The sequence below is a fragment of the Poromitra crassiceps genome (genome assembly GCF_964638095.1).
Source record: "Poromitra crassiceps genome assembly, chromosome: 28".
Taxonomy (NCBI): Eukaryota; Metazoa; Chordata; class Actinopteri; order Beryciformes; family Melamphaidae; genus Poromitra; species Poromitra crassiceps.
The window spans coordinates 1,465,064-1,488,027 of NC_139651.1; the positions used below are offsets into that span (position 1 = coordinate 1,465,064).

A 22,964-nucleotide genomic window follows, 5' to 3' on the forward strand; every position below is an offset into this window, starting at 1 on the left:
AGCATGTCGGAATTGTGCTGCTTTTATTGTTTTGTTTTCTACAACCTTTTTGGTACCTTGCCTTGCCTGGGTTAAATAGACACAAAGCAATACAGCTGTGCATTTTGCGTGGACCGAAATCACGGTGGTGTCTCCAGATGGTCTTCAGGACTTTACAACTTGCCCATGTTCTTCCCCGGATCATAACCCACCGTCCACCACCATGCAGGTTCTCAGCCCAATCCCACCTGGGGTGTCGGGCGTAAGGTGGTTTCCAGGACTTTCCAGGTGGTTCCAGCCAGGACTTCGTGACTTCGCTGAGGACCATCTCCAGAGCACAACCCACCCCCATGCCAATTTTCAGCCCAATCCGACCTGGGGTTGTGGGCATGACGTGGTGTCAAGGTGGTTTCCAGGACTTTCCAGGGGAGAGAAATCAGCACTCCGTCCGGATCTGTTCATATTTCATGTAAACCCATTCCTTTCATGTGAATGGGCTCAGAGCTGGAAAGTCCCGGGTCGACAGAGTGAGTTTAGAACCACTTTTGTGAGACCAGCTAGTCGCGATTGCCAATGTTAGGTTTTGTGAAGCCAGCTGTCACAAAGACACCCTTAACTTACCCTTACCTTACTTGCCCTGTGTTAAACTGGCTGTGTGACATACGGCACAGTGTCCCTTAAACGCCAGGCTCATTACTAAAGTCTTTGTCCTGAGATTCCATCTTGCCTCTCGTCTGTGCTCGGCCCTCCTCCCTCGCTCATTCTCAAAGTGTTCAATCCAATCTGGCACAGCCCCACTAAAACCAAGGAGAGATCTGCACTTAATCCTTTAATGCCACCTGATAGAGGTTCTGGCACCAGAGGCAATTGAGGACCTATTTTCTTCTTTCTTTCATTTCATTCTGTCTTTCTTTCATCTCCCCTCTTATCAAAGCATTTCACATTTTGTACTATTTCAGTGCTCTCCCGACTCATTTTAAGTTTGGTCTAAAGTCGTGTGGCTTCTGAAGATCACCGGATTCTGATTTGCTGTGTCTGTCAGAGGAACTGCTTGGTAGGTCTGCACAGGTGACGGATATCCTCGCCTCCCCCTCTAAATTAAGGTCTAATTCAGTGGATTAAGTAAATCACATTGAAAAATATCTGAAGGATTAGGAAGACATGTAGATAGCATTAACACAGTGCTTTCTCAACTGTTAAAGGTTTGATCGACTAATTAAGACACCTGACATTTAAACTTTATGGGTAGTCTATATCTAGTAGTTCCCTCCTTCATTCTTCTCAATCTCAGACAAATTTGATACGTTCTTCAATTATTTTGAATACTGAAGCTGATAGAATGCCCTATGTATGTGTCTCTTAATGTGAAATAAACCACGTCACTCACACACACACGCACGCACGCACGCACACACACACACACACACACACCTGTTTTAAACAGTTTGACCTGTAGGTGGCCCTATACAACTTGCATAGCGTCCATATAGAGCGATCAGTATTGTGTGTATGCCTCATTTTGGCTTGTGTGATGATGGGAGTTGTGTGCCTGTTTCCAAAGTTTTCAGGAATCCCTACGCCGTATGGATCAGTCATTTCAATATCAGAATAACTTTATATTGACGTGTGGTTTTTGTAGCGGGGAATATTTGAGGAGAGAGCACTTGTGTTAGGATACCTAGGTTTTTCCACTTAATTTGCAATGTCTGTTAGGGAAACTGCTTGGTAGGTCTGCACAGGTGATGCCACTAGGTATGCCACTCCAGGTAGGTATGCCACTCTAGGTATGCCACTCTAGGTAGGTATGCCACTCTAGGTATGCCACTGCCACTCTTTTGACCATACAGTTGTGTATTTGGGACTTGGGAGGCACCTCCAACTCATGGTCTGAACTATAATGGCATGCAAATCTGGTCTATTAAACCGAAGAATATAATGGAGAAAGGAAGAGAGGAAGAGACAGGCATACTGACTTTTGGTGTGCATTTTATATTGTATAATCCGTCCCAACAAGTAAATTAATTCTAGCTGCTGCTGAGCAGAGAGGTGAGCCGGGGCCGGCCGGGGCATCTGAGGAGCAAGACAAAGAAAGAAATGGAAGAAGAGGAGGAAGACAAATGAGAAATTCATGAGGGGTCCATCAGCAGAACTTTGTGGACCAAAGACATCATTAAAAACTTTGAAGTAACGTGGTTCTAAACTGACACAGCACAATGCCTGAGGAGGCACAAGCATGTTTACTCTGCATCCCCCTGGACTCCAACTCGCAACCTTTGCCACAAAGATGCAAGTCGTGAAAGATCAGAGGAGGCTTCAGGCTTCACACTACAGTATGACTTAGCCAACCACCCGGGTGCAGGATAACAGCTGTCCATGCATTTACTGGCAGATTTCAAACTATTTAGTATTCAAGCCAGAGAATTTGCATACTTCATCTAGACAACATAAGAGATGTCTGTAATTAGTTTTTTTTTTATACAAAGATTGAATGCTCTACAAGTGGAAAAACTGATGTTTAAATATGCTTTCCTTTAGTATACCTGAAGGCAGAATTCAAAATACTGTAAAAAAAAAAATCTGTTTTTGAGATAAAACTTTGACATTTGACATACTTCATCTATAATGACAGCAACATTTTGTAGTTTTTTTCATGAACACTAAAGATTTATTTAGCAAGAATTTGCACTAGCTGTTTACAGTAGCGTTTACAGGGAACGTTTTGATTTACTAGGAATCCTAGGGTGGGGACTCTGGAGATGATGCGCCACTTGTCCTCTACTCCCTAGTCCCTAGTTATACTCCCACCACTTATTATAGCCTCAGCCAGGAAGGTGATGACATCACAATTGCTCGAGTGACATCACTGAGGACATCACAATTGCTCAAGTGACATCACTGATGAGGCAATGGTGGGGAAACATGAAGATGGACTGTGTGGAGCGTCCAGCAGAACACAACCAACTTGTACTAATCGAGTGTAACTGTTAACACGCAAGAAAGAGAAAGGATGTATGCTGCTGTGTTAAATAAGCCTGGGCACAAAGACCGTCTCAATGAAGAGCTTTCTGCGTGAAAGCAGTGCTGGAATTCATCGTCACCACAGGGTCACTCCTGTGGAAGTAGAGACACCGTGAACAATAATAGTCCTGACCTGTGAGAGGCAGCGGTGTGCCGCGGGGGCATACAGTCTGCCGGAAAAGTCATCGGAAGAAGGAGAAGAAGAATATTCCCCAGTGACATCATAGGTCTGATTGAGAAGAAGAAGCATATTCCCCAACTGTGAGAGGCAGCAATGTGCCGCTAGCCATTAGAAGAAGAAATCACTGATGACATCACAATCATGACTGACACCACCACAGACACCACTTAGCCAATCTCGCGCGACTAGAATACCAGGGGTACCATTACCTGGAGGTAAACATCATCTTGATCAGATTTTGGTCATGAAACATCTGTTTTGGCAAGCCCATATCCCATTGGCTATTTCCAGTTTCAGCATTGCCCCAAGTTATGCTTGCTTCTTTGTGGCCCAAGAAAACGAACTCATTTTTATGCCTGAAAGGAAGTGAAATGTTTCTTGTTTTCTCAAATTATGATTCTTGTTTTCCCATATTTAACAGCAGTGTAACTGCTGAGAGTCCAGGCTCTGCTCCATATGTTGGCTCAATCTTTCTTGGCAGTAGAACCTTTCGGGCGTTTATTCATCATAATACCACTGAAGAAATCCCTTTAATGCTTCCCCCCTTTATTTCCTGCCATTCACCCACATTTCCCCCCACACTTCCTGTTCCTCTGCCTTATGCCCCAGACCCCCACACTTCCTGTTCCTCTCCCTTATGTCTCAGACCCCCACACTTCCTGTTCCTCTGCCTTATGTCCCAGACCCCCACACTTCCTGTTCCTCTCCATTATGTCCCAGACCCCCACACTTCCTGTTCCTCTCCATTATGTCTCAGACCCCCACACTTCCTGTTCCTCTGCCTTATGTCTCAGACCCCCACACTTCCTGTTCCTCTGCCTTATGTCTCAGACCCCCACACTTCCTGTTCCTCTGCCTTATGTCTCAGACCCCCACACTTCCTGTTCCTCTGCCTTATGTCTCAGACCCCCACACTTCCTGTTCCTCTGCCTTATGTCTCAGACCCCCACACTTCCTGTTCCTCTGCCTTATGTCTCAGACCCCCACACTTCCGGTTCCTCTCCCTTATGTCCCAGACCCCCACACTTCCTGTTCCTCTGCCTTATGTCTCAGACCCCCACACTTCCTGTTCCTCTGCCTTATGTCTCAGACCCCCACACTTCCTGTTCCTCTCCCTTATGTCTCAGACCCCCACACTTCCTGTTCCTCTCCCTTATGCCCCAGACCCCCACACTTCCTGTTCCTCTGCCTTATGCCCCAGACCCCCACACTTCCTGTTCTCTCTCTTATGTCTCAGACCCCCACACTTCCTGTTCCTCTCCCTTATGTCTCAGACCCCCACACTTCCTGTTCTCTCTCTTATGTCTCAGACCCCCACACTTCCTGTTCCTCTGCCTTATGTCTCAGACCCCCACACTTCCTGTTCCTCTCCCTTATGTCCCAGACCCCCACACTTCCTGTTCCTCTGCCTTATGTCTCAGACCCCCACACTTCCTGTTCCTCTCCCTTATGTCTCAGACCCCCACACTTCCTGTTCCTCTGCCTTATGCCCCAGACCCCCACACTTCCTGTTCTCTCTCTTATGTCTCAGACCCCCACACTTCCTGTTCCTCTGCCTTATGTCTCAGACCCCCACACTTCCTGTTCCTCTGCCTTATGTCTCAGACCCCCACACTTCCTGTTCCTCTCCCTTATGCCCCAGACCCCCACACTTCCTGTTCCTCTCCCTTATGTCTCAGACCCCCACACTTCCTGTTCCTCTCCCTTATGTCCCAGACCCCCACACTTCCTGTTCTCTCTCTTATGTCTCAGACCCCCACACTTCCTGTTCCTCTCCCTTATGTCTCAGACCCCCACACTTCCTGTTCCTCTGCCTTATGCCCCAGACCCCCACACTTCCTGTTCTCTCTCTTATGTCTCAGACCCCCACACTTCCTGTTCCTCTGCCTTATGTCTCAGACCCCCACACTTCCTGTTCCTCTGCCTTATGTCTCAGACCCCCACACTTCCTGTTCCTCTGCCTTATGTCTCAGACCCCCACACTTCCTGTTCCTCTGCCTTATGTCTCAGACCCCCACACTTCCTGTTCCTCTCCCTTATGCCCCAGACCCCCACACTTCCTGTTCCTCTCCCTTATGCCCCAGACCCCCACACTTCCTGTTCCTCTCCCTTATGCCCCAGACCCCCACACTTCCTGTTCCTCTGCCTTATGCCCCAGACCCCCACACTTCCTGTTCCTCTCCCTTATGCCCCAGACCCCCACACTTCCTGTTCCTCTCCCTTATGCCCCAGACCCCCACACTTCCTGTTCCTCTCCCTTATGCCTCAGACCCCCACACTTCCTGTTCCTCTCCCCTTATGCCCCAGACCCCCACACTTCCTGTTCCTCTCCCCTTATGCCCCAGACCCCCACACTTCTTACTTACTTCTTACTTACTTACTTACTTCCTGTTCCTCTCCCCTTATGCCCCAGACCCCCACACTTCCTGTTCCTCTCCCTTATGCCCCAGACCCCCACACTTCCTGTTCCTCTCCCTTATGTCTCAGACCCCCACACTTCCTGTTCCTCTCCCTTATGCCCCAGACCCCCACACTTCCTGTTCCTCTCCCTTATGCCCCAGACCCCCACACTTCCTGTTCCTCTCCCTTATGCCCCAGACCCCCACACTTCCTGTTCCTCTCCCTTATGCCCCAGACCCCCACACTTCCTGTTCCTCTCCCTTATGCCCCAGACCCCCACACTTCCTGTTCCTCTCCCTTATGTCTCAGACCCCCACACTTCCTGTTCCTCTCCCTTATGTCCCAGACCCCCACACTTCCTGTTCCTCTCCCTTATGTCTCAGACCCCCACACTTCCTGTTCCTCTCCCTTATGCCCCAGACCCCCACACTTCCTGTTCCTCTCCCTTATGCCCCAGACCCCCACACTTCCTGTTCCTCTCCCTTATGTCTCAGACCCCCACACTTCCTGTTCCTCTCCCTTATGCCCCAGACCCCCACACTTCCTGTTCCTCTCCCTTATGCCCCAGACCCCCACACTTCCTGTTCCTCTCCCTTATGCCTCAGACCCCCACACTTCCTGTTCCTCTCCCCTTATGCCCCAGACCCCCACACTTCCTGTTCCTCTCCCCTTATGCCCCAGACCCCCACACTTCTTACTTCTTACTTACTTACTTACTTCCTGTTCCTCTCCCTTATGCCCCAGACCCCCACACTTCCTGTTCCTCTCCCTTATGCCCCAGACCCCCACACTTCCTGTTCCTCTCCCTTATGTCTCAGACCCCCACACTTCCTGTTCCTCTCCCTTATGCCCCAGACCCCCACACTTCCTGTTCCTCTCCCTTATGCCCCAGACCCCCACACTTCCTGTTCCTCTCCCTTATGCCCCAGACCCCCACACTTCCTGTTCCTCTCCCTTATGCCCCAGACCCCCACACTTCCTGTTCCTCTGCCTTATGCCCCAGACCCCCACACTTCCTGTTCCTCTCCCTTATGCCCCAGACCCCCACACTTCCTGTTCCTCTCCCTTATGCCCCAGACCCCCACACTTCCTGTTCCTCTCCCCTTATGCCCCAGACCCCCACACTTCTTACTTACTTCTTACTTACTTACTTCCTGTTCCTCTCCCCTTATGCCCCAGACCCCCACACTTCCTGTTCCTCTGCCTTATGTCTCAGACCCCCACACTTCCTGTTCCTCTCCCTTATGCCTCAGACCCCCACACTTCCTGTTCCTCTCCCCTTATGCCCCAGACCCCCACACTTCCTGTTCCTCTCCCCTTATGCCCCAGACCCCTACACTTCTTACTTACTTCTTACTTACTTACTTACTTACTTACTTCCTGTTCCTCTCCCCTTATGCCCCAGACCCCCACACTTCCTGTTCCTCTCCCTTATGCCCCAGACCCCCACACTTCCTGTTCCTCTCCCTTATGTCTCAGACCCCCACACTTCCTGTTCCTCTCCCTTATGCCCCAGACCCCCACACTTCCTGTTCCTCTCCCTTATGCCCCAGACCCCCACACTTCCTGTTCCTCTCCCTTATGCCCCAGACCCCCACACTTCCTGTTCCTCTCCCTTATGCCCCAGACCCCCACACTTCCTGTTCCTCTCCCTTATGCCCCAGACCCCCACACTTCCTGTTCCTCTCCCTTATGTCTCAGACCCCCACACTTCCTGTTCCTCTCCCTTATGTCCCAGACCCCCACACTTCCTGTTCCTCTCCCTTATGCCCCAGACCCCCACACTTCCTGTTCCTCTCCCTTATGCCCCAGACCCCCACACTTCCTGTTCCTCTGCCTTATGTCTCAGACCCCCACACTTCCTGTTCCTCTCCCTTATGCCCCAGACCCCCACACTTCCTGTTCCTCTCCCTTATGTCTCAGACCCCCACACTTCCTGTTCCTCTCCCTTATGCCCCAGACCCCCACACTTCCTGTTCCTCTGCCTTATGTCTCAGACCCCCACACTTCCTGTTCCTCTCCCTTATGTCTCAGACCCCCACACTTCCTGTTCCTCTGCCTTATGTCTCAGACCCCCACACTTCCTGTTCCTCTCCCTTATGCCCCAGACCCCCACACTTCCTGTTCCTCTCCCTTATGCCTCAGACCCCCACACTTCCTGTTCCTCTCCCCTTATGCCCCAGACCCCCACACTTCCTGTTCCTCTCCCTTATGCCCCAGACCCCCACACTTCCTGTTCCTCTCCCTTATGCCCCAGACCCCCACACTTCCTGTTCCTCTGCCTTATGCCCCAGACCCCCACACTTCCTGTTCCTCTCCCCTTATGCCCCAGACCCCCACACTTCCTGTTCCTCTCCCTTATGCCCCAGACCCCCACACTTCCTGTTCCTCTGCCTTATGCCCCAGACCCCCACACTGCCTGTTTCTCTCCCTTATGCCCCAGACCCCCACACTTCCTGTTCCTCTCCCTTATGTCTCAGACCCCCACACTTCCTGTTCCTCTCCCTTATGTCTCAAACCCCCACACTTCCTGTTCCTCTGCCTTATGTCTCAGACTCAGACCCCCACACTTCCTGTTCCTCTCCCTTATGTCTCAGACCCCCACACATCCTGTTCCTCTCCCTTATGCCTCAGACCCCCACACTTCCTGTTCCTCTCCCTTATGTCTCAGACCCCCACACATCCTGTTCCTCTCCCTTATGCCCCAGACCCCCACACTTCCTGTTCCTCTGCCTTATGTCTCAGACCCCCACACTTCCTGTTCCTCTCCCTTATGCCCCAGACCCCCACACTTCCTGTTCCTCTCCCTTATATCTCAGACCCCCACACTTCCTGTTCCTCTCCCTTATGTCTCAGACCCCCACACTTCCTGTTCCTCTCCCTTATGTCTCAGACCCCCACACTTCCTGTTCCTCTCCCTTATGTCTCAGACCCCCACACTTCCTGTTCCTCTCCCTTATGCCCCAGACCCCCACACTTCCTGTTCCTCTCCCTTATGCCCCAGACCCCCACACTTCCTGTTCCTCTCCCTTATGTCTCAGACCCCCACACTTCCTGTTCCTCTGCCTTATGCCCCAGACCCCCACACTTCCTGTTCCTCTCCCTTATGTCTCAGACCCCCACACTTCCTGTTCCTCTCCCTTATGCCCCAGACCCCCACACTTCCTGTTCCTCTCCCTTATGTCTCAGACCCCCACACTTCCTGTTCCTCTCCCTTATGTCTCAGACCCCCACACTTCCTGTTCCTCTCCCTTATGTCTCAGACCCCCACACTTCCTGTTCCTCTCCCTTATGTCTCAGACCCCCACACTTCCTGTTCCTCTCCCTTATGTCCCAGACCCCCACACTTCCTGTTCCTCTGCCTTATGCCTCAGACCCCCACACTTCCTGTTCCTCTCCCTTATGTCTCAGACCCCCACACTTCCTGTTCCTCTCCCTTATGTCTCTGACCCCCACACTTCCTGTTCCTCTCCCTTATGTCCCAGACCCCCACACTTCCTGTTCCTCTCCCTTATGTCTCAGACCCCCACACTTCCTGTTCCTCTCCCTTATGTCTCAGACCCCCACACTTCCTGTTCCTCTCCCTTATGTCTCAGACCCCCACACTTCCTGTTCCTCTCCCTTATGTCTCAGACCCCCACACTTCCTGTTCCTCTCCCTTATGTCTCAGACCCCCACACTTCCTGTTCCTCTCCCTTATGTCTCAGACCCCCACACTTCCTGTTCCTCTCCCTTATGTCTCAGACCCCCACACTTCCTGTTCCTCTGCCTTATGTCTCAGACCCCCACACTTCCTGTTCCTCTCCCTTATGTCCCAGACCCCCACACTTCCTGTTCCTCTGCCTTATGTCTCAGACCCCCACACTTCCTGTTCCTCTCCCTTATGTCCCAGACCCCCACACTTCCTGTTCCTCTCCCTTATGTCCCAGACCCCCACACTTCCTGTTCCTCTCCCTTATGTCTCTGACCCCCACACTTCCTGTTCCTCTCCCTTATGTCTCAGACCCCCACACTTCCTGTTCCTCTCCCTTATGCCTCAGACCCCCACACTTCCTGTTCCTCTCCCTTATGTCTCAGACCCCCACACTTCCTGTTCCTCTCCCTTATGTCCCAGACCCCCACACTTCCTGTTCCTCTGCCTTATGTCTCTGACCCCCACACTTCCTGTTCCTCTCCCTTATGCCCCAGACCCCCACACTTCCTGTTCCTCTGCCTTATGCCCCAGACCCCCACACTTCCTGTTCCTCTGCCTTATGCCCCAGACCCCCACACTTCCTGATCCTCTCCCTTATGCCCCACGTTTCTTTTTTGAATCTTCTTCTTCCTAAATAGATGGCCTTTAATTCATCTGAGATTCTCAAGGGCAAGATGTTCCTCTACAAGCCACTTTGAATTGTCAGTTTGGCAAAAGCCGCTATTTGCAAAGCAATTACTTTAATGGAGAAAGATGGAAAATACTGTCCCCCTTTTTGATTTTGAATTTCAATACTTATGATAAATTCTTTATCTCATAATTACAAGATAGGTATGGTAATGGAATGTGTGTTAATGAATTGAGCTCTGAATGCCAATGACTCGTCAAGAGAACATCAGATTGGTTGCCAGTTAGTCCTCAGCGAGACCTCAGCGTGTTCAAACACATCAGGACACTGAAGTTCTTTGCTCAAGTCGTGGAAATGTGTGGAAAAACCTGGCAACCATAATAGGCTTGTCACAGGGTTGCCATTTTACACCGGTGGTGCTTGCGTCCACAATCCCGGTCATACCGGTTTAGGGGTGGGGGAAAAAATCGATACACCATAGTATCGCGATATTTTGCCTGACGATATTGTATCGATATTTGGACGCCAAGTATCGATATTGCGAAAGGCCATGGCAGGCCACCGGGCTACTATAAACTTTAGTTCCAAGGCCAGCAGTAAACAAACGGTAGCATATTTTCATTTTGTTTTAACAGTAACAGTTTTGTCATAACAGTAATTTACAAATTCCCCAGTTACTGAATGGGCTGCACAAGATGTTTTGTGTAAGTGAAGTTGCATTGTTCAAAAACTACCTACCGTAAGTACAGTAGTCCATCCACACACACATCCAGTTAAGGTGGACTGTAAGTAGACTGTAACAAACAGTTCAGTTTGTCAGGTGCATGCAACTATGACATGACTACTTGACAATGTTGCTGCAATAAAATGGTTGAAGTCAGATGTACAGACTGAAAAATTGTTCTTATATAAACCAGATGTTGACAAAGTATTCCTTTGGTGACATCATTTGCAGTTGAAAAAGTAAGAAATCGCAATATATCGAAATATCGCAATATTCAATATATCGCAATATTCAATATATCGCAATATCGGTGATATCGCAATACTATCGTATCGTGACTCAAGTATCGTTTTAGTATCGTATCGTGGGCATCTGGTGATTCCCACCCCTAGGTTATACTGCCTTTCGTCTTTAGAGGGCGGTCTGCGAGCTATCAAAGTCAGTCACGTCCCTGATTTCCAAACAAGCAGGTCTTATTTAACCAATATTAAAATGCCAACGCTGAAGATTTCATTGTAAATATTGTGTCAAAATATTTCTCATACAGTACAATTTCTACACTTTCATGAAAGTATAGGTATTTGTATGCGTACCAGTTTCGCTTGAGTCGTGTCTCCAAACAAGCGAGGTTGCTTTTCTAAAATGGCGATATTGAAGAAGCCCCGTCGTATCTGCTTGCAGAACATAATTATGCTGAACACATGCTCGTAATGAAACCTCTCACCTAAAGTACGATTGATCACAATTATAAACTAGTAGATTAATTAATATTTTGATTAATGGGCGTTTGCAATAGCGGGCAAATTGGGCAGAGCAGCGAGAGGCTCAGTTTGTAAAGCTTTTACCGTTTGTCTGGTACACCTGGGGACGTGTCAAGAAGTTCATGGTTGGTATGCAGTGCGTTCTCTCTGTTGCTCTCCTCTCCTCTCTTCTCCTCTGCTCTCCTCTCCTCTCTTCTCCTCTCCTCTCCTCTCCTCTCTTCTCCTCTCCTCTCTTCTCCTCTCCTCTCCTCTCCCCTCTCCTCTCTTCTCCTCTCTTCTCCTCTCCTCTGCTCTCCTCTCCTCTCTCCTCTCTCCTCTCCTCTCTTCTCCTCTCCTCTCCTCTCTTCTCCTCTCCTCTCCTCTCTCCTCTCTCCTCCTCTCCTCTCCTCTGCTCTCCTCTCCTCTTCTCCTCTCCTCTCCTCTCCTCTCCTCTGCTCCAGCCAGCCAGCCACTCCTTGGCAGGAGACTGAGGTAATGAGGCGACGGTTGTTTGATGTGAACCACCCAGCCTCCAGTGGTTGTTGGCTGGGATTGTGTGTGTGTGTGTGTGTGTGTGTGTGTGTGTGTGTGTGTGTGTGTGTGTGTGTGTGTGTGTGTGTTGAGAGATGAGCAGACACCTGTACTGTACCATCCTGTGCCCACTGGACTCATGCAACCCCTATTTAGTAGAGGCCGACCGATATATCGCTCAACCGATATTATCGGCTGATATTGGCCGATAACCGATATATCGGTATCGGCCGATATGTTGGCCGATATGCCGGTATATATATTTTTGGGTATTTTTTAAGTCATAGACAACATGCTGCATTATATATATATTTTTTTCTTAATTCAAGTTATATTTTATATTTGTTCTATTTGTCTTTTTGTATTTCTAGTTATTTATAATTATTAAATTCCCAGTTCAGTTTACCGTTTCATTGCATTGATGTCATTTTGGACAATAAAGTTGATTGATGAGCTGCCTACATTACATATCTCAAGTCATGTCAAGTCATATATCTTTGTCAAGTGTGTTTGATATTTGAGGGATCATCGCAAAAACATTGTGTAATATAATGTGTATATTTAATATAAGAATATCGGCCGATATATCGATATCGGATTTTTTTTTACTCCCTAATATCGGTATCGGCATCGGCCTGAAAAATCCAGCATCGGTCGGGCTCTAACACTGTATATCCTAGTAAAAAAACAAGACAGTGTAATGATATGCAAGAAAAAAGTTTATCGCCCAGCTATGGAGCTGGATTCACCACTGACTTTATCAGCGTATTCTCCTCAGACTGCTGAGTTTCTCTGCAGGTTCTGCCAGCGAGTCTCAGAAGAAACCTCTAGTCAGCTTGTGTGAGAAAAATAGGGAGACAGGGGCATTGATCAGGCATTTCCTAAGGACATAAATGGTGCTTGAACGGTTTCCAAATTTCCAATTGTGGCCAAGATTGCAATTAAAGTGATTGATCGTTGAAGGAATTGATCATTAAGAGAGAAACAAACGGCCTAACTGCTGGTGAATGTACATGACAAACAATGCATGTTAATCACCTACTAATTACACCTCACTTTAGGCCCCCTGGTAACACGCCTGTCAGTAGAAAGGCAACTTAATGCATTGCTTACCACGAAGTCATTGTCGCTAGCGACCCCTTGAGTCCCTTAGCGGTAGTATTTTGTTTCAAAGTTGATTTGGCACTCAACCCGCCATATGGTACGATGAAACTGCCATCGAGCAAACGGAATAATGGAACTTTAATAAACCTGTGTAAGGGGGCGATCACACGCATTCCGCTTCAAAAACACGTAGGCGGACCACGTTGGGCACCTAGCCCCCGTAGACACCGTACGCCGAAGCAACGCTCAACCTACGCTGAACCCACAAGTTTCATTTGATCATTTGCCTTGTTAACAGGCCGTTCACACCACCTGCGCGCGCGTGTCACGCTGAAGCCACGCTGACGCCTTGCTCAAGCGATCGTTTAGGATTCAGTCCTAATTTCCAAGCGTGACGCGTGAAGCTTGAAGCTGCCAGTGGCATGAAGTGAATGGGAGTTGTGGGCGGGTTCAAGGCGCGCCGAGGAGGCGCTGAGAGGAAAAGAGAAGGCTTCTTGTGTGAACGGTGAGGCGTCAGCTCAGCTTGTGCCTGCCTCAAGCTTCAGCTCTGCTACGTTCGGCGTCCTGTGTGAAGAAGGACTTAGGCACCCGGTTTGGGTGCTTGATTAACGCATATCTTGGCGCGTCGGGCAGTGCTGATTGGTTCTCATAACGTGTCGGGTGGGTGCAGCTATTAAAAAAAGCCTGACCTGCGCATCACTAGTGGTCACCAACTAGGGGACCTTGGTCTGCATCCGGGCCCAGCAAGGGATCTATCTTACCACACTATAATTGCAGAGGATGCACGGTATAGGCTAGACTAGTATCCTCTAGTAAGAGAGTGGCGTCAGCGGAGGACCAAAATGCGAGACTCATTAGCCAATGAACAGCCAGGAATGGGTCTCACTCTACTTTTGCATGCTAAAATAAAGCTGATAATGTACAATTTGATTCAAGGGATGAAAAACCCTTTCAAAGTACAACACAAACTGTCTATTTTTCTGCAACTCGACAGTGCTGCTTTTTTTTACTCAAGAGTTCCACTTTCTACTTCCTGGAAAAAAAATGGTCCATTCGAGTGAATGGAGATGTCAGAACTCTTCTATTATACGGCTCTGGGCTATACAGGAGCGTTCTTCTAGTCTAAGATCAGAAATCACTTGCTGTGAAAGATGATTAGACTTTGTTTTACTTGTATTTCTCACACGTGCTCAATATAACCTCGCAACACAGCTCGCAAAAATCTATTGACTGATGCGAAAAACGCAGAAAATCGAACCTCGTCCGAAAACTTAAATGACGGACGTAATTGTCGGACTCGGTGTGTCAATCATGATTGACGCAAATGAGGTCGTATTCTTTTTTTTTTTCGTGCGTCAATTTCGGACGAAAATACGGACTTGGTGTGCAAAAGCCTTTAATGAGGTGAAGCTTGATGCCAGTGGTTTATGGAGGAAGGTTATCTTCTTCTACTACTACTACTGCTCCACTCCTTTCTTTTGCGCCGTCTGTTTCCTGGCTAGATGATCAAATAGAGATGCATGTGGTGCCGAACCCGTCTCACAATAATGCACTGCCCCCAGAGGCTGTTATGATGCTGCTTCATCTGGCAGCTGGAAATGTGCCGAGTCATTGAGGGTCAAAAGAAATGAAAAGCCGGGCAGGCACACACTATGTCTAGAGCCCTTTACTACTGCACTGCTCACACACATGTGGACCACACATGGGGGTAACTCATTACAAAAGTAACATATTACATGTAATATATTACTTTTAGCAGTACCTCAGTAATATAACTTATTACTTATAGGATTTCAGTCATATTATACCAGTTCCTTTGTCAAGTAACTCAAGTTACAACTTGAGTTACATTTTATTAAATCAAAGCACATATTTAAAAAAAGATACAATCATTTCCTAATCAAACTGTGTTTTTATGCAAATAAGTAACCACTATAGATGACAATAACAAAGGAAAAGAATAACATTTAGAATTTTGGATTGTTTACACTGACTTCAAGGCGGTTGAAATTATTTTTCGGGATGGTTCCGGGGCGGCGATGTCATTCTGCTGCTGCTGTTGTTTTGGTGAAAGTAATGCAAAAGTAGTGTAATAAGTAACGAGTTACACTACACAGAAAGTAATATTGTAAAGTAACGTATTACTTTCAAATGAAAGTAACTAGTAATGTGTAGTGTATTGCATTTTGAAAGTAACTTGCCCAACACTGCACATGTATTAGTGAAATGTTAGCGGGAGGGGTCAGAGTTTTACTAGAAACCCTTTTGCCCATCCTCTAACTACAACATAAGCCTGGTCATGTTGGCATACATTTCACAGGAAAGTGATGCTTACCTCACGGCTCACAATGTCTCAACATCATGGAGATAGCTGCTGTGGAGGGTTTTAATACTCCATCAGTGTAAAACTACCTTTGACCTTTGACCTTTCCCCTAGACAATTTCTCAAGCCTGGAGGGATTTCGAAACGTACCCCAACCGCAACGGTGGGGCCCCTCGCTGGCGACGCTAAACTTTTAGCTAACCTGTTTGCATCTATGTTCGCATTAATGGCATCCCGAGTATCATCATACTATTATGGGATGTGATATGCGAACAGTTGTATTATGGGATGTGCGTTTCCCAGGCAACGACACACGTTGACACGTTTTGGAACGGCGCCGCACGCTGGCACAATGCTCCTAAAAGCAAAATGCTTATTGTTTTGAATGATTTTGGCATCTTCTATTACTGTCATCAACACTGTCAACACCAGTATTGTTGTATTGCAATAATATGCCATAAAGGTTTATTGAAATTTTGGGGAGAGCAGGAAAAATAAATAAAAAAGAAGACACAGACAGACATTTTTCATTTGCAAACAAAGACAAAAGCAATTTGTCTCCCTTCATTGCCTCGCTGGATAAACACACAAGAAAAAACAAATCTGTACAAATCACACAAAATCAATTTCCTCATTAATGAGCAATGTCTGCAAGACAACTGCGAATCAAAAACGCATGGAAATTCATTTTTCAAACAATCATACTTAGATGACAGTAAAGGCCACCAATATGCTATACACTCCATTGGCACCCATGTGATGAATTGGAATCTAATGAGAGGCATACATTATTGCAATATTGTTGTTAGTGATTTGATCATTGCTTTCAGGCACCAAGGAATAAGCAAGGCCTTGATAAGCTCTTTTAGGTTACAATCTGGTGATGTAAAGATTGTATGGCAAGCGCAATGTGATCATGTGCTGACATGATGTGACTCCACATGAAGTTCTAAGAGATCCTTTGTTCTTCCTCTGTTGTCTTCCAGGGTAGCTTGAGAAGCAGATCTCCTCAGGAGTTCCTCGGGGAGCTGAAGTCGGGGGTGACGGGGGCGGACCTGTTTGCCTGTCTGGACTCGCTGCGAGTTTCCCTCACCAGCAACCCTGTCAGGTACAGTTCAAGACCAGTCTTCCTAGCCTGCCTTAGACCAGAGGTTCTCAAATGTTTTTCAGCCAAGGAGCCCTTACAAGATAGAAAATATACCGGGGACCCCCCTCATTATGATTTGTGATTTTGGGCTAAGTTTAATTGTTTCCATGGTAACGTGCTTGACTTTTAAATTGATAGGTTTGTTAGATTAGAATGTAATCCATGAACCATTTTAGATGTAAAGCATACAATATTTTTGTTGAGCTATGAAGCTTTTGGAACAACAACAAAAAAGTTTTTATTTTTATTTTCCTGAAAACCTTTTGCGGACCCCCTGGCAAAGTGCCACGGACCCCTGGGGGTCCCCGGACCCCCATTTGAGAACCACTGCCTTAGACCGCCCCTCAATCCATACGTTTGCTCCTATGTTTGCCTTGCCTCTGACCCACCTGTTGGGCTATACCCTTCCAGCGATGATGTGATCCACGGACACAGAACAACAGCAGCCTACTGAGAGATATTAATATGTGTTACATCTGTGTTACATCTACAGCTGTGTGTGTGTGTGCTTTTCTCTTGCCTGCCTCTTCGTTGTTTGATGCCTCTCGTGGCGAGCTGCCTCCACGGTGTCTGTGTGTCGCAGAGATGACACAGGTGTTGATAGGACGCGGCAGAGCAATTTAGAGAGAGAGAGCGGCGTCAGCCGAGGACCAAAATGCATGACTCATTACGCCACGTTCACACACACGCCTAGAGCGACGCTTTAAGCAACGCCTAAGCAACGCCTAAAATTTAGGCGTCCTTGTTAACTGACGAGAGCGTTCACACATACCGCTGCCACGCTGTGCTGAAGCCACGCTCGCGCTGTGCCTACGCTGCACTGCATTTATCGTTTAGGCGTCTGTTCTATTTTTCAGCTCTAGGCGCGCTGAACTGTCAAGCTGGCTGTTGTTTCTGATGGACTTGGGCCATATTTTCTACCGAGTTTGCCGAGTGCATAGTAGGAGAGCTGTCCTTCATGTGTTCCTCTATTAACGTCTTTTCTGTCAGATGTACATTATATATACCCCCCCTGTCTCAATGCATGTATCACTCATGGTGTTGATGACTCATAGTCACATGATTACCCGAGGGAAAATAACAATTACAGCGGGCCAGGAAATAGACAGACATCGTCACTTGCACATTACAATAAAAAAGAGGACTCACCCATGCTATAAATCAGATCTAAAGTGTAAAAAACCACTGCTCATGTGATCAGCGTAGTGCAGAGCGGGGCTTCAGTGTGGCGTCCTGTGTGAACGCAAATAGGCGCCTAGCGTGCATGAAGCAATGCCTATATGCCTAGGCGTAGCTTAAAGCGTTGCTTAAAGCGTTGCTCTAGGCGTGTGTGTGAACCCGCCGTTAGCCAATGCACAGCCAGGAAGGGGTCTCGCGCTACTTTTGAATGCAAAAATAAAGCTGATAATGTACAATTTGATAAAAAAAAGAAAAAAAAAGTACAACACAAACATTGTTGAACACATTCAACACTTTCAAAGTACAACACAAACTGTCCATTTTGCTGCAAACTCGACAGTGCTGCTTAATCCAGGACCTTACTTCCTGGAACTCTTGAGAGTAAAAAAACTGGTCCAATGGAGTGAATGGAGATGTCACGCAGTGTTTCACATACATAAAGGAATGTATGGCGCACCTCCACAAAAGGATTTTGACCGCCACAAAAAGATGTTGACCAAAAAATTCATATTCCAGTCTGGAATATGGAATATCTTTCAATAATCTATGATTTAGCTGCTAAATTGTCAAATACCGCCATCTGCTCGCTCGCTCCCCAGGCACTTATGTATGTACTTAACCTAACTAACTTAACCTAACTAACTATCCGGTGTGCACAACATTGTCAGACTAAACTCCGGCTGACACCCCAAAAACCTACAATCCGCTACAGAAAAATGTATATTGTTTGTTTATTAACTGGCCCCTGGCCTTCTATCATTTCACGAAAGTGGCCCCCGGGCAAAGCAAGTTGAGTAGCCCTGACCTATAGGGAGAAATTTAGTTTGTCATTGTAAACCCACAGCACAGTAATGATGACATGTTCTTCATAGATCTAGCCTTTTAATTTTGCTCTTAAACTTTCTCAAAGTACACCAAATTCATGCATTTTACTTTATAATGTTTAAAAAAATTCTCGCGGGGGGGGCATGCCCCCGCACGCCCCTAGGGGGTCTGCATTTCATGGTTTGATTTGCAATGCAGGTCACTTAAAAAGAGAGCTGCAGGCAACAGATGGATGTCTTAGTGATGCTCTGTCTGTCCGTCAGTTGCTGGGCGGCATTTTCTGTCTTTCTGTTCTTTTTATTGTTCTTTCTATTAGGACTGTGCAATAAAATCGATACGGCAATATATCGCGATACTTTTTTCTGCGATACTGCATCGATACTGTATCGATATTTCCCGTATCGATTTTTTTGCACAGCCGTGTGTTCAGTGACACAATAAGAATACTTTTTATTTCAGTGCGTTCAGTAAGACTCAACACGTCCACTAAGTTATCAATATAAAGTGATGTACATATTATTACACTACCTGGGTGATGCACAGCGTGTTGTATTTTTAAGCTCTATTTTTTTTTTTTTTTCCAGTAAATTGTGTAGAGTATTGCAATATATCGCAATATGTATTGTATCGCAATGCATCGTGATACAATCGTATCGCGACCCATGTATCGTGATACGTATCATATCGTGAGGTCCTTGCCAATACCTAGCCCTGCTTTCTATACTTCCTTTCTACTTTTGCCGGGAAATGGTTGAGTCCATGACACTTTGCCTTGTGGTTATATATCAATGCACAAATAAATAGAGAATCTCTTTATTTATTGCTCCAAAATTTCAGTTTCCCCACTGAATCCAATGAATGATGATACCCCACTCATTATAAACTCAGCGAGTTCCCTAGCACCACACTTCTATTCATAGTATTCCCTAGATGTCACGTTTCCTACCAATATGGTGCTTTACACACAGCTCACTGGCTCTATTTGTTCTTTCATAGGAACCACCTGTTAATTGATCACCTCACCTGTTACTTCCTGTGATCTAACACAATACTATTCATAGGAATATTTTTTTTCCTGCTTAGGCTGTATGTCAACCACGTACTCTCTTTTTCCATGGGTTCAATTGCTCTGTAGCCTTGTTTATCTGTCTTGTCAGCTCTGTGCTTATAATTAATAGCCTTCACTCTTTCCCCTAGAAACATTTTTTGTTGTTGTCGTTGTTGTTGCATTTCCTTTTTTGGCCTGGCGGGGGCGTCGTTGGCCTGGCGGGCCCGCCAGGCCTGTAGAATGGTGGGGGGAAACACCGGCCTTAACAACCGTTTTATTGTAGCAGTTCAGTTTCCCGATCGAAGCCACAGACTGAAACAGATATCAAGTTTCAAGTTTCATTTACAGTATATCCCCATTATCTACAGCAATGCTGCAGCTATTCTTCCTGTGGTCCCCAAAAGAGACTTTACATAGTGACAGTGCAACATTACAACATACATGATAACACACAACATACACATAATCATACCTACAAAAACAGACAAAAACAAAATACAACAAGACAAGCTCCTGATCGGTTAATAATACAATATAGTATAATTAGCATTTTTCGAATTCACAATCTACTACTATTCAATAATCAGACACATCTATTTCACATGACCACCACGGCTTTTTCAACCAACCACGGTGGTTGCTCTTTTTTTTCTTTCGCTTTTTCTTTTGTTCAAGTTCAAAGTTCAAAGTCGTCAGACAAATCCGTCTTCATTGTCAGTCAGACGACAATCCAACACACATGCTGCCAGCCACACGCACACACACACACACACACACACACGCACACACACACACGCACACACGCACACACACACACACACACACACACACACACACACACACACACACATTTGAACCTATCCAGGCTTGTCCTTCCTCCGGGGGGGGCAGGCCAGGAGCAGTGGGCAGCTTTCTTGTCTCCAGCGCCCGGGGACCAACTTCAGACGTCTTCTGCATGTTTTTAGTAGGGGTCCATACCGATGTTGTATGGAGGAACCCCAGGGGAGCACGGGGAGAACATGCAAACTCCACACAGAAAGCCCTTTTGACGAGATAGCCCACCTGAGCCATGGGCACTGGGGACATGGGGACACACACACACACACACACACACACACACACACACACACCCTCAGCACCCACAGCGTCCCAGGTGGGAATCGAACCCAGGACCTTCTGAGCTAGTGTGAGGGGACAGCGCTTACCACTGCCCCACCGTGCCACTTGCAATTCTGAACCTATCTGCCGTCTCTGTTGACTCAGTGAGAAGGAATGAGCAATTATCAGACGGCACGCTGGGGAGCGCTTCCTTTCATGTCTCTTTAATTTGTATCAAGTCACCTTCAGAAGACGTTTTCCTTCCTTTGTCATCTATTTATTATCTCTCACTCGCTCCATTTTACATGCAGGTTTCATTTTCATAAATCTATGATTTAATTTGAACATTTGAAAGCATCTCGCTGCGTTTCTAATTCATAAAGGCGTGAGGGAGAGAGAGAGATAATAGTTGTTTTTCTACGTGTGTGTGTAGACTTAATTGGCGTAATTCGTGAAATGTTGTGAATTCTATTAGCTGCTCGCTGTTGTGGATGGAGCAATCTCTTATGTTTCCTCTTCCCTCTTGCAAATGTACCAGCTTTATTGGAGAATTCACTGTTTGATCGAGCGCTTCTTAATCGGATTGGCGATAACCCATTTCTTAAACGTAATCTGGTAACTAGCGTCACCGTATCCAACCACGGACACTGCTTTGCTAGACATTGTGCTTCGGCTAACGTTACAAATTACGGTGTTCTATTTCCACCTGGCTAAAACCACAAGTATAGCTTCTTACCTTTCTAGCGGTATCGCTTTAATCGTTCCGTTCAGCTTTATTCTTTACCAGAGTCAGAACATGGACACTTATCTACTGTACGGTCATTAGCATGGCGCTAGGCTAGCCATTTTGTCGGACACCAGACGTCATGCTAGTGTAAACAATGCAGCTAAGGCGTTAGCAAGCGATTGTCGAGCTTCAAGCATCAGGCTCTTTGCTTGCTTGACTGTATCTAAAGAAGGAAAGTTTGTGTTGAAATTGAAAGAAGAAAAGTTGCTCTTGTCTCATTTTGACTAAGGAAGCGATCCTCATTATTCTCTTGGATGAATGTGAAGTGATGAGGACTAACCCAAGTGTTCAGCACAGACCTTTCATCATATAGGACGATTCAACAGCACACGGTGTGCTGTTGAATCGTATCCCAAAATCGTATTTCAACAGAAAAAATGTCGATTCGACATTTTTTCACCATTTTCTGCCATTTTATAGACCAAACAACTAATCGATTAATCGATAATGAAAATAATCGTTAGTTGCAGCCCTAATTGTGACATATAATTAACTATCCTTCCACAAACAATACGATCTTTAATATGTTGCTATTTACTGTATCTGTAGTCTCTCCATCCCTGCCTTCCAGAGAATCTTGTTGGAGCTGCTGGACTTATGACAACAACACAATAAGGCGCCCACCATGGATCCGACTGTAATTACTGATTGGATCAATTAATCAAAGTGAAACGTCTATTTTTAGAGCGTCCAGGTTATTTCCTACAACAACATACTGGTGAAAAGGGAGTGAAACGTGTCAATATTTGGCCACAGCACAGTGGAAACACAAAGCCAAAACCCATATGGTTAATTACATACTGCTACAGAATTGTGGCATGTGGCCTTATGATAGGTACAGTGCTGATAATAGAAATACACTCCATCAAAACTTCCATTCCAATTAACTGAAAATCTAATTAGAGATTACAGATAATTCTATTTTTAATGGAAGCATACCTGCCATAAGCACAACATATTACCTGCACTCTGTCTATGCCAATCTTTCAGAGCTATTTTCCAAACAACGTAACCTTGCTGCATCACTGATGATGTCATAGGCATTGTGACATCATCAGTGATGTCATAAGAGCAGGATTCATGACGCAGGCAGAGCGGACTAAAGCACAGCAGAGCACTACAGTACGGGCTGCAGTCGATGAGTCATTTATATACCCATGATGCAACACTTTATGTTCCACTGAAATTGTACTTGAAAGACAGACACATTACATAGAGTCTGTCTGTAAGTTCTGTAACTCAAGTGAGCTCCTATCACCTAGCTACCTAACTACATACTTGATTAATTAAGATAAAAAAAATAATTTGTTTCAGACGTCCTCATGCTTGAAGGTAGCATTGCACGCGACAGGTCGCACTGGTGCTGTTTCCATTGAATATACAAGATTTTTTCTGACCAAGATTGATCAAGTTGAATCCCAAAGCATTTGGCAATAAATTTGTATAAAACGGCATGGCTGGGGGCTGTTTTCTCTAACGTTATACTACTTTTATAATCCAGAAAGGTCGAGGCTTCACAGTCTACCGTGAACACTTTTAATTTGAAGGCGAAAAAGGG

The 22,964-nt window shown here is 46.4% G+C and overlaps 1 protein-coding gene across 1 annotated transcript in view; it reads left to right on the forward strand.

Moving 5' to 3' along the window:
• LOC310799833 (protein diaphanous homolog 3-like) overlaps positions 1-22,964 on the forward strand; it is a gene marked incomplete at both ends in the record, with an annotated part of 299,639 nt that overhangs the window by 25,184 nt on the left and 251,491 nt on the right. The window contains 1 exon segment of the mRNA XM_083662443.1: positions 16,309-16,430. Coding sequence (XP_083518569.1) covers positions 16,309-16,430 — 122 coding nt within the window.